Source organism: Alligator sinensis, unplaced genomic scaffold, assembly GCF_000455745.1.
Source record: "Alligator sinensis unplaced genomic scaffold, ASM45574v1 scaffold611_2, whole genome shotgun sequence".
In the NCBI taxonomy this organism is placed as follows: Eukaryota; Metazoa; Chordata; order Crocodylia; family Alligatoridae; genus Alligator; species Alligator sinensis.
The window spans coordinates 1,388,999-1,404,584 of record NW_005841869.1 but is presented as its reverse complement, the minus strand read 5'-3'; the positions used below and the strand labels follow the sequence as shown (position 1 = coordinate 1,404,584).

Genomic DNA, 15,586 nt, shown 5'->3' with positions numbered 1-15,586 from the left:
CTAACCAGAAATGCAGGTCGTACTGCAGATTGCCACTCCGCTGCCTGACGGTGTTCAGAGCCAGATAGGAATCTCCAGTGAAAAACTCCCCGTACAGGTTTTTTGGCACGGGAACCAAATCGAATTTCTCAACCCTCCAGATCTGGAGGCCAGGCTCCTTCCCAGCTTTCAGGAACTCGGCGTGCTCCACCATGCTGACAGGCTGAGGGGGATACAACAGAGGATTTCAACTCAGCTTCTGCAGCGCAAAAACGCTCGTCTCAAACGTCGCACCGTTGCTGGACCCTTTATACTGCCGTTCCCAACAATGTTTGGAAGCGTCCTCTGCCTCTTGCACTGAGCTCAGCTAAGAACAATCCCCAGTGGCCTTTTATTTTTCATTTCCACCCAACTCTGTTTCCTGACTTCCTTCCTTACCAGCCTCTTTTAGCCTCTAGTCTTTGCTTTCCGTAACTTTTGCCCCAGCCATCCACCCCCGTGCTGTGTTCTTTGCTGATCAGGAATGTATTTGCGTGGCAGGCTAAAGACAAGGGGATTCCCTCTCTGCCTATTGCTCTTGTATAATTGTTGCATGCAAGATGTAAGTAATAGATATTTTTGCCTTTCAGCTATACATTTTATGTGGTTTGCACAATGGCTTTCACACTTTTCCTCAAACCTATAGAAACTATTCACCTCTGTGGGAAAAGGTGGGAGCCCGTTGCTGGTGGGGAAGTGATCTAATAAGCCTTTCACAGCCCAGTGTCTAAGACACTTGGATGCACCTCCTAGTTCGGCACTTTTGCACTGCTTCTGCCTGCACATAGCGCATCACTGCTGTGCAGACTGCCCTGACATCCCTGAGCCCGTCTCATTTATTGCCTTCCCCTTCTCTACCTGAATTACTTATCAGAAACAACATGCTGTTGGTGCTTCATAAGAAAGCGGCTAGCATTTGGTAGCCCATGGCTGCACCTTGAGAGAATTCAACAGAATAATATTAAGAAGAAATCATCCATCCCTATTACACTCTAGATTGAGAAAGGGACTCTGTCCATCTACTACAGCATGCCTACCATGCCTTTTAGCAGTACAAGATCGTAAGGAAGAAGAAATGAAAATGGTGTTATATTACAAGCATCCAGTACTTGACAAATAGGAAAGTTCATAGGAGTTAAAGGACAAAAATCAAACTTTATGCCCAGCTTGCAAGGCAAAAATGAAAAAAGGCTGCAGACTGGAAAGCAGAGTAGCAAGTCAGCGGCTGAATCAATACCTGAACTGAAGTCCGACATCAAATCCTTACAAAACACCGTGCCCTTACAGCCCCGCTCCGCAGACAGCACCAGTTAATTACTCCCAAGCTCCCACCACAGAACCAGGAAAACAATTTGCAGGAAGTTAAAGAGCGTGACCCTTGCAAATATTTTCTTAACAGACAAAAGTTTTACATGTTGAATTATATGGCCAGTCACTTACCACAGCTGAAAGCACAACAGCTGCTGTAACAAGATATCCAAGCCCTGCAACCGAGACAGAGCTCGCACCGCTCATCCTCAGAGCCATTGTGCAAAACGCTGTGAGAAGAATATAAGTGGAGCCTTGGTTGCACGGGACTGAGAAGGCAAGAGGGCTCTCCCTTCCTCCACACGAGCTGGGAAGCGTCCCAGCTCCTTCCTTGTCTCCCTGTCGCTAAAATGATGGGCTGCAGAAGCCGGGTCTTTATCACACATGAACACACCCAGCCCCTTAGCAATGCAAGGGCGTAGCAGGCCCAGGCACACAGTCCTCTTGGAAGCTACAGAGATTTATTCTGCACAGAGTCATCTGTAGAGGCTTAAGCCCAGAAGACAATAACGATGGACAATATGGTATTCATTACAGCAGGGCGTGCCATAATATACAAAAAGAGTAAATATTTGGTCAGAAGGCCAGAAAGAGAAATTAAAAGGCATCGCTGGCGGAGACAAAACTTATCAGCTGAGCGTGGAAAAGGGATGGACAGTTGATGAGGTGCGGAGGAACAAAAGCACCCTTCCAGATGGCAAGGGCTGGGAAGGAAAACATTTGCTCCCGCTGTGGGAAGCACTAACTGAGTCATTTGAGGATGGAGGTGATGCGTGCACATTGCTCTATAGAGGGAGCTGGGCAAGAGGTAATATTCAGGGCACGCTTTGCGTAGCCTGTACCCCAATTTGAGCCCCTACACAAACCAGCACACGCTTGATTTGGATGAGAACAGCGAGAAGCCACGCAAGCGCTGGCAAAGGGCTTCTTCCCTTGATCAACGTGGTCAGAGAGCAAGAAACTTCAAAGTCAAATGCTTCCCAGGAGCTAGAAAAATACCGCTGATGCAAATCTAGCAGAAGGCAGGATAGATTTGCACCTTATAGACTAACTAAATCAGAGAAGTAAAGCATAAGCGTTTATAAGTAGTGGGCTCACTTCATCAGATGCTGTGAAGGGATGGCAAGAAGCAGAGCTTTCCATTTTGAAGCCCTGCTTCTCTCTCTAGATCGTATTTAGTCAGTCTCCGAGAGATACATATCTACCCTGCCTTCCAGCGTGATGCCATGAAGCTGAGCGGGGCAGCAATAAGCCCGCTTCACCCGGGCGGTGTGTACACCAGTAAGTGAGCCTGTGAGTACATCCACCCATTGCATCCCCGAGGATGCTTTACCACGGTTGTGTGTCAAGTTCCCTCTCCGGTAGCTCGTCTACAATAATACAACAGCCTACTTCTGCTACTGGATGACAGAGTCCGTCCTGGAGTCCAAAGCAACAGAGACCTGTCCTGTGATGTTAAAGGTTTTGAGTTCAGATATTGCCAGTGGTTTATTTAGAGGCTTGCAACAAACATGCCGTAGTGGGGGTAACGGTTTAGGGGCTCCAACAAAGAACATAAGGGGGTGGCAATTAATCTCTCTATATGCCTGTATTGCTGGCTAGTATTTGGCTTTTAATGAGTCCAGAGCAGAGTTATTTGGGATCTCTCAGGAAGTCCTTAAGCAAGGGTCCAATCCTTCTCCCACTCAAGTCTGCAGCAAACCTTCAGTTGACTTGAGTAGCGGCAAGACCAGACCGCAAGCAAGTCCAGGCTTTCGCTCCTCCCTGCTAGCCACTTGAGAATCACTTGTCTCCGCTGTGTGGGAACAGCGTGTATCGGCCCCGTCTCCATGCAGATGCACAGGGTCTGGACAGCGAGCTATTAAGCAGTTCCGATCTTGGCAAGCTCCTGCTCAGTTAATGCACCTTTTAGTGTCAAACTCAAATTTCTCTGGGAATTCTCAGATGTTAGTGGAAAATGAATACTGTGTCCTAATCTGGCTGGTATTTTTGCTCCCTGGCCAGGAAGCTCCCAGAGTGTCCAGGGGCTAAAAATCATTAAAATCTGTTGAAATCCTCAGTGTTGGTCGAGTCGAGTTGAGCAATGCTGGGAAGTCAGCAGAGAATGCCTTCTACAGCTGCTGCATTTTATATTGTCCATCCGAACTAAGAGGATTACACTGAAAAACAAGTCAGTCATTTAACTGGAAAGAAGAAGTCCTTCCTAGATGAAAAGAGAGTTTCAGGCACTTATTAATAAACATTTATACAGCGTCAGAACTGTTCACAGAACCACGGTATAAAAAAAGACCTGGGATTAAAATTTTTGGGAGTGTTAAAGTGATTGAAGAGTTTTAGTCCCATTTTCAAGGAGCATATATCCTGTGGACTTCGGTTCCTATTTCCCGAAATCATTCTTGCAAACAGAATTTAAGTCACTAAGATGTGTTGGAAATGTTCCCCTCAGTCTTTCTTTGCGGGGGCTCATGTTACCAGTTAAACAACGACACAATGCGAACACATCTAAAGGAAAGGGGTAGGGACCAGAGAAAGAAATGGCAGTCATGCAATTCATATAGCGAATAAGTTATGCAGTGCTTTTTGATAATCATTTCAGTCTGAAGGAAGGACTGTATGTAATCCTTTTGTGGATGGTCCAACCTACTACTGCTTTCAGCAAATGTAGTTAGGCAGTTAGCTCAAGTGCACACATTTGTGCTGTGGGGGTAAAGGATTCAAACATTATTGCTGATATTTAGCAAAGGTCATAACACAGACCTTACAAAAGAGGAGGTCTGTGACGGAAAGTATGAAGAAAGACATGATGCAGACGTTTAGGTAACCATCCAGATTAGCCTCAGAACCGATGTGATGGAGAGCCAGCCTCTTATGCAAAATAATTAAATAAATAAATACAAAAGATATTTTAGGAAAGCCAAGAGAGGTCTTGAAACACAGGCCTCAGAGCAGGCAGGGGAATTCATCTGAGTGAGGCCTGGATGCTTCCAAACGAAACCTTAGGGAAAGGAGCCTGGTGTTTTGAGCAAGCAGTGGAAGACCACCGCCGATTGTGAAATCCAGATGTGTGATGAACATCTCAGTGAGCACAACAGAGCTGTGCGGGGGTGTCTTTGAAAAGCATACCTGCCTACTGAAATAATCCCGGGGATGCTCCCACAAGTTAGAGCACAGGCCACACCAGATGTGACGGGGACTGACAGGTAGCATTGAACAGAGAGCTCTGCTTGCCCGGCACGCACAGCTGCTGCGAGTGCAGATGAGCCCGTCGATGGGCTGCCGCCGGTCTCCAAAGGAGTTTTCAGTGAACTTAGTGCTACTGGTTGGGAAGTTTCGACGCTGAAGGCTTCTGCTTAGCATCAGACAGGTCCTCTTAGCCCCCTTAGCAGAGTTGCTTCCCCCCCTGTTACTTTGCCTTATTCTCTTATTTGACTCCCTGGAAGCTTTCATTCAGGTCCCCTTGGCTCATTTAATACCTGGCTAGTCACCACAGGCAAGTGGCAGTGGATTTACGCGATGCAGATGTTTGCCCGTTAGCAGCCAGAGTGGGAACAGATGTCTCCACTTATAAAGTTACCCCATCAAAGGAGCAAAGTGCCAGATCACACAAGTTAGGGGCACCAAAAGCCTGTTAGCCCACTGAGCCCATCCCCTGGGATGTTGCACAGGTGCCTTGTAAAACCCCATGAGGTGATGCATCCACACCGCCTTTCAGAGACCGTCCCATGGAGTAAAGCTTATCCTGGGATCCATCTTAAAACTTCCCTTTCATATTTCCATCCCATTGCTTCTAATACTACCCCCTTTGGTTCACTCCCTCTTCTTCTTCGGCCTTTCTGCTCTCTGTAAGTTGGTGTACAGCTTTGCCTCCCACTCAGTTACCATGGCACATGCTACACAATACTTGCACACCCTCCTGTCCCGCACATTATCCTTTATTTTTCAGCACCTTGATATAGTTTCTCTTCTCTGAGTGCTTGCTAACTTGTCTCATGTCTCCGGCAGCAAGATACCCAGATCTGAATACAACATGCCAGGTGAGGACTCACCAAAGCTATATCACCTCTCTACAGACAGATGTGCAGCCTAGAATCGCACCTGCCAGCTCCTCCCTGCTCTCCCTGCTATTATTACCTTGTAAAGTGAGATACGGGAAATGGTTTTTCTAATGTGACTCTACCCTGGCCACCCCTAGCCCCCTCTAATCGAAACACACCCGCGCCACCCCACCCCAGACTGCTTACTGCTCCTACCCATGCTATGTGAAAGCTCCTTTAGAAGGCAATACTGAGTAATCTGCTGCCCGCTGACAAAATGCACAATGCTACCCCGGGGGGGTAAAAAAGAAGATAGTTTTAACTAGACTCAAACCTCTGTTTCCGTCTCAACCACAGACTTTCAGGCAGGCTCACCAGAACTGGGGGAGTGCACAAATACTACCAGAATCTCCTGGATTAGCAGTGCTGCCAGGCCATTGCAGGTCACACCATATGCAAAGAATAATAATAATAATAATAATAATAATATTCAAAGAGTTTCCAAAATAAAAAGTGGATTAAAACAGGATTCAGCCTTGAGTAGCTTCACTGGAATAGAATAATGGGTTATTCAATCACCCAATTAAATATTCAGCCTTACGAAAAGCAACCCCTGGCGCGCGCAGTTTCTGTAAAACTATAAGGAGAGCACTTAGCTGCTTGAGTCGTTCTGTGAAGATCAGGGCTTTTAGCTGCCTTTAGGAACAGCCTGCAGAGAGGGATGGAAGAGAGACAGAAAACTATTCCACATCTGCTTATAAATGACACTACTGGAAAAAAACCAGCATGGAAAATGGGGAAAAGCAGCATGGTTTCTTTCTGTCCGTCTCCTAGTAGGCTTACTCTACCAGGTCTTTGTGGGATCTGAACAGTCGTCTTGCTAACCAGCCATTTCATTTTGCTTACAAGCAATTATTGCTGCAGCTCATTGGCCATGATTAATACAGTCACTTGCAGGCCTTTCCTCCCACAAAGCAAGCGGCTGATGTCAGAAGCCTGGCACCTACACATTGTGGTGGAGGACATCAAAGCACGTGAATTTGGCACATCGTTACAGCTGGTTATATCTGCTGGCCTCGGGACTGACATAGCCGCAACCTGCCAACAGCATTGCTCTGTGCCCCTGCGGAAACGTCCTCCCGTTACACAGCTGGAGCGTGCTCAGAGCCATCCTTGCACTCGCAGGGAAGGCTAGGAGCGCTCTTGTAGGCTCCCTGTTTTGCTTTGGTTTCAAAAGAACAGAAATCAACTCCTTTTTGATCGGTGGCGTCTTCCCTCCCTCCCCACAGCCTGCAAGTCCTTAGCCTCTGCGGGGCAAAGAATCCCATTGAAAATAAGTAGGCATCTGAGTCTTGGGGAAAAAAAACCCCGGTAGCAATAATGCAAACAAACCCACAATGTGGGCAACAGGGGTTGAACGCTCTGGTCAAAGTGTGACCACAGGAAGTCGGAGCTGGCTGCCCTGAGATGACGCTGCCAGAAGAAAACTGCATCCTAAGGAAGGCAGTCAGCATTTTCTAGAGATGAACTGCGTTGCTGCATCTGCGCTCTTGCTTGCGTACCACCTTGATCAGGAGACAACTGATTCCAACAGACCAGGACCCACCCCTGGGGAGATGCACCAGCCTGATGGGAAGCCCCAGCTCTCTGATTGAGTCCAAATGTTGCCTCCGCAATGGAGATTTATACAAGCATCCCTGGGGAGGGAAGGCAGCGACAACGATTGAACTCCTATGTGCCCTACTGAACCGGAGTTTGTGTGCCAGGACGTGTATGAGCAGCAAAAACTTCCCATGGGCATCTGCTCCTCTTGTTCCCTGAAGGCCCATGCCTGCCTTTGCACTCAGCCTTTTCCGTCTTTCTCCCTGCTTCAAGACAGGTGTGGAGACGTGGGGCTGGGTTTGCCTACCCGGGCCGGTGCAAAGATGCACGTTCTGGGGGAAGTGTTTGGGGCTAGTCTGGCTCAGGAAGCCCCTGGGTGCACCCAGCTCTTGGTGGAGTGCAATACATACCACTCCCTGCACCTGGCCGGCCCTGGGATCAATGCTGGCCCCACCTCTTCTTTATCCCCGCTGGGGCAAGAGGCACACCCTAGTCCCCAACCGGTTTGAATCAGTTTAAGGAAATGACTCTGAGTGTGCATTAAAAGCTGAAACCAGGGCATTTCTGGCTTTGGTCGGAACATTTTACAAATTACTCGCAGTTGGTTAACCTCCTGGTTCATTTTTTCTATCGTCCCCAAGCATTTCGCTTTATGATAAATGGGGAGGGAAGACTTCATTAAGTAGTTGCATAAACAGCTTTGCAGTTTTTTGGAAGTTCATTTTTTTCCCCTTCTGAGCCTCGTGAAATGTTTACCAGTCTCTCTGTAGTTACCCAAAGAGATACAATGAGTCATTTTAAAGATCTCAGGATCTCAGGTATAATAACTTTTTTACCAAGCACTGTCTTGTCGGGGGTTTTTTGCTTTAAAAATAGTGGCCGCTGCTCCTCCGATACTCGAGACCTTCCTATTGCTATAAGCTCTCTGCTGCTTTTTACAGTCTTTTTACCTGAAAAAGCCTTATTCTTGGCACAACCCTTCCTTCTCAGGTTGCAAGTCTACATGCACATTTTACAAGATCATTGTTCGTCTGGACACAAGGGAGAGCAGTGTTGCATGGAACCATTATTGGGAATAACCTCTGGCTGGCTTCACAGGCTTATTGTCTGCAAGCATATGCTGCTTTGCGTGTCCACAATAGCTACTGACATAAAAGACACGCGGAATGAGAAGTGCATGCACCCTGTGTCCCCGGCTCCAGAAGCTCGTGGGCGAAGTACAGACAATCAAAAAGCCTGAGGCTGAGCCAATTCAGTCTTCGCAGGTTAGTTTAAACTGTGTAGATTGAATCGATGAGCAAGTGAACAGACATTCACTTGCTGTCCACATGCCTGCAGTGGCTCAGGCCAAAAGCCGGGGGACGCTAGAGCATGCCTCCCTGCTGGGCTGGAGCAGACAGCTTGGGCCAAACCTAGCCTGCCCAGGGAGGTGCAAAGCAACCTGGGATTCTGGGGGGCTGTGTGAGTTTACCTGAATCTGGAGGGGCTTTGGGACAGAAGTTCAATAAGCTGATTTAACCTAAAGCGGTTACATCTGACACTGCATCCATCCAAATTTATCTTAAACCAGTTTGGGCCATTTTGAAAGCAGTTTATGTGCACTGAACTTCTGCTGTGCTACACATCTGAACCAGTTCCCGATCACTTATATCGGTTTATGTGTAACTTCTGTCCCTAGCCCCGAAGACTCCCAACTGCAGTTAATAAACTGACTTCGATGGAATAACAGAAAACTCTGGCAAGCATTGAGATGCATCTAGCCTGAGCAACAGCATTATAATCCCACATCTAGGCAGGTTCAAGATTTAGGATGTGATGATGCTGATAATACTCTCTTTTTTCCAAGTCCTCTGCAGAGCTGTAAAAGGTTAAACAAAACATAATACATTTGCACAAATTGTAAGAATTTATATCTTGAGCTCAGCAAAGCATCTCTGTAGCTCCAAATAAAGCCTGTGTCATCTCCCAAGGCAAGACTGTGGGAGAGGTCAATTCAGGAAACATTAGCAGCGCTAGATGCTGCATGTTGAAAACAAATGTTTGTCCTCTTTATTTCTTTGGGGCTTCTTGTCAAGTTAGCATACAGCATGAGTGAATGTCCCTGAAAACCCAGACTGGGGGTCGTTAGCTTCGTCACTAAGGTGAGAAGTATTAAAAACACCCAAAATGATAGTTGGCTCATTAGTCTTAAGGCAACCCTGAATTCATACACCATGCAAGACTAAACACTCCTCCGAGAGGCTGGAAACAAAGTGTGTTTAGGGCTGGGCACTGGGCAAAGCAGACTTTTGCATTCACAGATTTAATGTTCCAGCAGAATCATTTTGAACAAAGCAGAGCAGCCTGGTAAGAAAGGCCAGATATGATGATTCACGCTGCTCCCCGACGACACTCGTTTGCATTCTGACTCACCGATCTGTCTATTAAAGAGAGGCAGCTAGTCCTGTTAGTCTGAAGCGGGGCAGAAGGCAGGGGAGTCTTGCACCTTTATAGACTCAATCAGAGATGTATAGCATAAGCTTTTGTAAGCTGAGAGAGGGCCTATTAAACACACCAAGCTAAGGCTCCCCACTCCGAAGCAGCTCTACTAAAGCCAGCGGAGGTGCACCGGGAGCAAACTGGGGCACGAGGGAAGAATCGGACCTGGTGTAAACATCCCAGATCGACCTACAGGATGATGCACGCCCATCTGGCACAATTACACCCAGCCAAGAATCTGCTGATGCCACCAGCTGCGCAAAAAGCCCAACCCTGCCATGGAGCTCAATCGTGCCCATGAATACCCAGACCACATACCGCTACGGACTGTGGGAAATCAGCTGCTTTTCTTTATTTGTGAGCAAAACAAGAGTCCTGAACTGCATTCAATTCTAAATCAGTGCTAACGTGCTGACTAGACACATGCTCTATTCTTTTGCTTAAAGACTTGCTAAGAGACACATAAAAGGCATGACAGGATACATAACACACGGACCAGTAGGTTTGACCGGCTTGGTGAAACGGAACTGAAACAGGAAAGCAAAACCTCTTTAGAACAAGATAAGCTGTGATAAGAGAAGAAAGGCTGCTTTGGTGCTTTTGGATGTCTCAGTGGTGGCAGAGGAGGCGTTCTGGAGACGGATGGAGAAGACCTGGATCGTCAAAGGAAGACGGAGCATCCTTGTGCAAGTCGGGATTCTGCAAGGACAGGCGTCTCAGACACACAGATGTGCTCAGTCTGCACCACCCCGGTAACCTCCCCTTCGTTCAGAAGCGTGGAGAGAGCTGGCGATGCTCATTCTCTCGTCTTCTGTATCTCGTGTGAACAGTTACGCACCCAAACCGGTAACATCTCACCCCAGCTCTGCAAGAATAGAAACAGGACCAAAAATACAGCCCCCTAGAAGAAAAGGGCTCTGATGTAAAGGTGCTGTTGCTGAAAGGGGGAGAAGCAAAACGGCACGTTCAGCACCTCTGAAAAGACATCTGTTTGCGAATCCTCAAATGAAGCTGCCTCAAATCAGTGGTCAGCTTGGACCCAACTGATTTGCTCAAGGTTACACGGGGAGAACGTGGCCGAACCTGAAGGAGAGAACATGGCTCCCAACTCAGAGGCCTGTGCTTCAGCGTCGAGATGCTCTTCCCTCCCTTACGGCTCGATGGGCACTGCTGCTTCTTCAAGCGTTTCTGAGGTGACCACCTTAGTAGTGAACGCCAAATCCTCTACCCTTATCTTCAGTCATGAAACACATATTCTTCAATATGAGGATTACCAGAAAAAGCAGCCTAGGATCTGGGTGCGTGCAAAGACCCCCCGAGTCTACACACATGCCAGTTATTCTGCTCTCCCAAAGTGTGTGCATAGAATATCCACTCAAAACCACTTGCCCCTCAATACAGGGGAAAAAACATCTCACTCGACAGGCCATGTTCTCCAAAGGGGAGGAGGCCTAGTTATTTCACAAGGACGAGGTTGGTTTTTGGGGGTTTTCTGCATGCTCGCAGTAAATATATTAGAGGAGAATTTGGTTAGTAGCTTAGTAGATTTTTGTTGCAGACGGATTATGCATGTCTGACCTAGATATGAACAATGCCAACGTGCTGAGAATAGCTGATGTCTTAAAGGAATATCCTTGCAACCAGTGGGATACAGCTCTGCACATTAAAAGCCAACAAACCCCTTACAGCATGGGCCACCCGAAGACGAGGGGGCAGTATCAAAATCTTGTTGGTGGGAGGTGATGTGCCAAGGTTGTGCTCACGGTGAGCTGCAGAGAAACCAGAAGACATTTGTTCCTCCAGCCCACAGGCACACAGAAGAAGCAGGGGCAGTGTTTTCCAGCCTTGGATAACTAGTTTTTTTCCTTTTACAGTGGAGCTGGCAAGTGTCTGCACCCTCCGGCAACACCAAAACTCTTGTTGCGTTCATCAGGCCTATGACTAAATGAAAGATAAAGGCATAATAATGCCCAGAGACAAGGGAAAAGAGGTGTTTGCAGCTGAAGGATAAAATGCTGCCCACAGACGGCCTAAGGCAGGACCCTCCGTGTGACTGGAGCATTAAACACCAAACCGATCACTGCAGGCTGTCCAGCTGTCAGCAAGCCACCGCTATTCCTCCACTGGGGCAAGAGCAGTATAAGCAAAAATCAGTCTCCATAAGGACCGCACGGGATTAAAAGCACTTAGATGTCACTCTGCCTTTTTGCATTCGGGTGCAGGGAGCCCACTCACCGATGCAGCACGGTCTCAGGGTGCCTGCGCCTTACCCCGCTACAGTGCCAGCGGCAGCTGGTCCAGCTGAGTGCGGAGAAGACACAAAGTAAGACTGGATTTATACAAATGGCTAACTTCATTAAGCTTGAGCCTATACATATATGTTTGAAACCAAAAATAAGTGTAGTAAAGGAGAGAGGAAATGAGCAGGAGACATGGGGTGAGAATTAAAAGTCGCTGTACATACTAGGCGGCTACATGTAGTTTTTGGGTCGTTCATCCAAATACAAGCCACACAAATCAAATTCTCGAGGTGCTAACCTAAGCACAAGGGATCCTTTGGGTTTATCCTTCCTGCCTTTGCTTCAGTATCTTCCTTGCCCTAAAATGGAGCAGGATTCACCCCATCGGGTGAGAAGTTTGATGTAAGCCCACACCGCAGACAGTCTCCCATTCTGGAGCAGGTGCTCCTGAAACAACTGCAGATCCACGCTAACAAGCATGTCAACGGAGTGCAACGGAGAGGGGTTTCGGCCGGGATCGAGAAGGGTTTTGTGTCTGGTTCTGTCCCTGATTTTCCATGAGGCAGGTTAGTTGTGTGTCATGCTCTCCTCCCCCTCTGCCAAGGCTGCAAACTGCTCAGGTTGGGATCGGTAGTGTCGAAGTGGTGTTGTAGCCAGGATGCTCCAGGAAATACGTGCGAAGCAAGGACTTTCATAGAGGATACCTTTTATTGGACCAACTGCAGGGCTGGGATAAACTCAGACAAGCGTTTGAGTACCGCAGCGCCCTTCCCTAGGTCTTGGGGCTGCTGTTTGCTTGTCCCCGAGAGAGGGGATTGGGAGATTGTCTCTTGCTGCATTTGTACAAGGAGCCTCTAAGCTCATACAAGCAACAGTATTTGGTTTAGACCTGATCCTGCAAGTTAGCTTCAGCTAATCTCTACAGCTGTTGGCCTATCACACAGAAATAGAGTTAAACCTTTTCAGGGACGGAGGAAGAGGTTTAACGTGGCTCTAAGCCTCCTGAGCACAAACATTTGCTAGCCCATTTTTCCCCATGCTGAAATAGTTCGGACAATGCTGAATGGCAGGAACATCAGAAGAGACCGGACGTCTCTTCTGTAGAGTAATACGAGCACTGCCGCGGCACAGGCATGCTGCCGTGATGTGTAAATTAGTATTTTCATGCCGTTATCAAGATACAAAGACCTGTATCAGTCTTGTTCTTCTCTTCTAATGAGACAGCTCAGGCACGATGATGGCAGTAATCATCCATATCTTGAGAAGTCAGACCTGGGATGCTTATTCACCTCCAAAACCAATCTGCTTCAATGCCGGGCTCTTTTCCTCTTTGTGATCCAGCTACTAGAGGGCAATATCATTAATATACAGCCCTACACAATTATGCAACATATACAGGATGTTGCACGGCTCCTTATCATAGCAAGGTATGTGAAGTCCGCAGTGTGGTCATTTAAACAGGCAGTTCCTTTCTTTAAAAAAGGATGCAGACTCATGGAGTTGAGGAAGCAAAAGTGTGGTCAAAGCCTTGCTGCAGTTCTCACTTTGGGACCTCCATACAAGCTGAAAGAATTTGCTTCCTCTGGATGATTCACTTTCTCCAGTTTTAAGGATTTTGTTTTGTAGCTATATTGTGTGTGTGTGTGTGTGTGGAAATGTTCAGTAAGGCCATATGTTTAAACTTTTTCTTTGGATGGTTTCCCACTGACTCACTGACTGGCTCCTAATATAGACAAACGACTCTTTCTCTCTCTCAGTGGTTGTGCACGGGATAGAAATCTCCATGTCTGAAACCAGTTTGCATTCTTCAGGCTTTTACAGGGAGAAGAAAGGGTCAAAAACCCAGCTCATTACAGAGGGGGAAATTATCTTTCCACTATGAAAGTTAACAGAAAGGCAGTTTTCTTTTGCAGTCCATAGCAGCCAGTTCTCGCCCACTTTGATCATCATTTCTCTGAATGTTATCAGTTTGAATATCCTGGATCACAGAGATACTGGGTGCCATCCAAATGGGAAAACCTAAAGTTATTCTCCAGAATCAACAAGTGCAAGTAGACGGGCCCTAGCCCTTCTCCTACCCCCAGTGGTAAGCAGGGTAGATTTGCACCTTCTAGACTAACTACAATATGTATGCGTATGCGTGTGTGTGTTTATAGCACAAGCTTTCATGAGCTGAAGCTCACTTCAGATGCTGTGAAAGGACGTGCACACAAGTTGCATACCTAGGTAGGGAATGCCCAAGGAATTTGCTGTTTGTAAGGCACTAGTGCATCTCCTGCCTCCCCTCGTGCAATATTCATACAACAGAGATGCTTGCCCTAAGAGCACAGTACCTTCACTACCCACACTTCCAACTTCTGAGAAAATAAAAGCTACCAGAACAGGAAAATGTTCTGATAAAACTCTGGCCACGAGCACTTTGAAAATACGTATGGGTACACCTGAGCAAAACACTAACGTGCCCTAGGATTTTGTGTATCCATCGGTGCAGCCAGAAGGCACCAAGACACCAGCTCATTTGCTAGTATGTCTGTTAATTAATCTTCCTGAAATCCAGTCCCCCTACCACTTGCACAGGTACCATAATAAAAACAGCGTTCTGTCACCAGGACAAGTAGGGATGTCGGTCGGTACAACGGGTACCAAGTATCCCTGCACTTTCCAGCCAGAATTGTGCCTTTGTGTGTGTTCCTACAGCACGTAACAGGCTGGGCCCTGACCCCATCGTAGCTCCCTGATGCAAATGCAATAGAAGAACGAATGAATGAATATGCTGGAGCAAGTACCTGCCGAACCGAGACTATTTGAGGGTACGCGTTAGTACGGCGGCACGGTCACAGGAAGCAAAGTGGTCTAGCAGCGTGCAATACCTAAATAAAGGCCTGCTGAGTGTGCTTTGCCAGTCAGTGCTGCTGTCAGGCATCCAGATAGCATATGTGATGTAAATACTGTACGCCTGCCAACATCCATGACCTTTCGGGAAGCAGAGATGAAGCAGGAGGATGCCCCGAGAAATCCAGCCCCTACTTGACATGGAGCCGGCTCAGAGGCTTGCTCATGGACTCGTTTTGCTTTTATTTCCCCTTTTCCTAAGAAAAATCCCTTTGCCCGTAAGCCTTTGCAGAACTGCTGAGCTCAGCATTCAACCAAGCGGCCACCCTGTGTGGACGGCAGGGCGGGTGCAAGGGTAATACACTCCATTTTGTTTCTCCTCTTTTATCTCACTCTCCACATGTTCAGCCTTTGCTGTAATACGGGCAGTTTTCCGGCTAGAGGATTATTTTAGGCAGACAGGCACCTCTCGCTTGAACGAACCCCGCAGGCTGTGCGAAGCCTGCCACCCTGCCGCGCAGCAGCGCGACGCCTCCGTGTTTGGAGAAAGAGGGAGGGAAAGACATTAACCAGGCTCTTTTTTTATGGTGACAGCCCTCCACGTTGCAACAAGACACTGCCGGGAGACAAAGCCCTGAAGGAAGCAGAACGGGAGTCCGAAAACAGAGCGCTTGCTTGGGGCCCGCTGGTCAGGGGAGAGGGGGCGGGCAGGCTGCAGGCTGGTTTGAAATAGTAAGACTGATCGGTTTATTGACGGGAATTCGGCTGCTGCACTTCCTCAAATCCCTGTACCTTGTCCTGAGCACTGTATTTAAGGGCTATTATCTTCTTCAGGTTATTATTTGGTGGGGGCAGGGGAGAGCCTGCCCTTCCACAAGAAAAATGTTTCTAATGGAAATCAGCATCCCGGGGACCGTTTGCCGGGTCCTCCGTTTGACAAAGTTTCGGGTCCTCCGTTTGACAACTGCCACAGCAGATCAAGCATTTGTTTGCACTCAGGAGCCTCTGAATCTATATCCCCTTTATGGCAAGACTGATAACCATATGGAGCCTTTCTTCCCTACAACTTTTTTC

General features: G+C 47.6%; 1 protein-coding gene across 4 annotated transcripts in view; it reads right to left on the bottom strand.

Moving 5' to 3' along the window:
• The window catches only part of GSN (gelsolin), a 37,006-nt gene that overhangs the window by 14,447 nt on the left and 6,973 nt on the right, over nt 1-15,586 (bottom strand). For 3 of the 4 annotated variants that reach the window (XM_025193953.1, XM_006016887.2, XM_006016886.3), the window contains exon 2: nt 1-202. In XM_025193953.1, the coding sequence (XP_025049738.1) occupies nt 1-193 (193 nt within the window). In that variant the 5' untranslated portion in view covers nt 194-202. Of the gene's footprint in view, nt 203-1,458; nt 1,775-15,586 lie in introns of those variants that run through there. The other variant, XM_006016885.3, reaches the window with a different exon arrangement.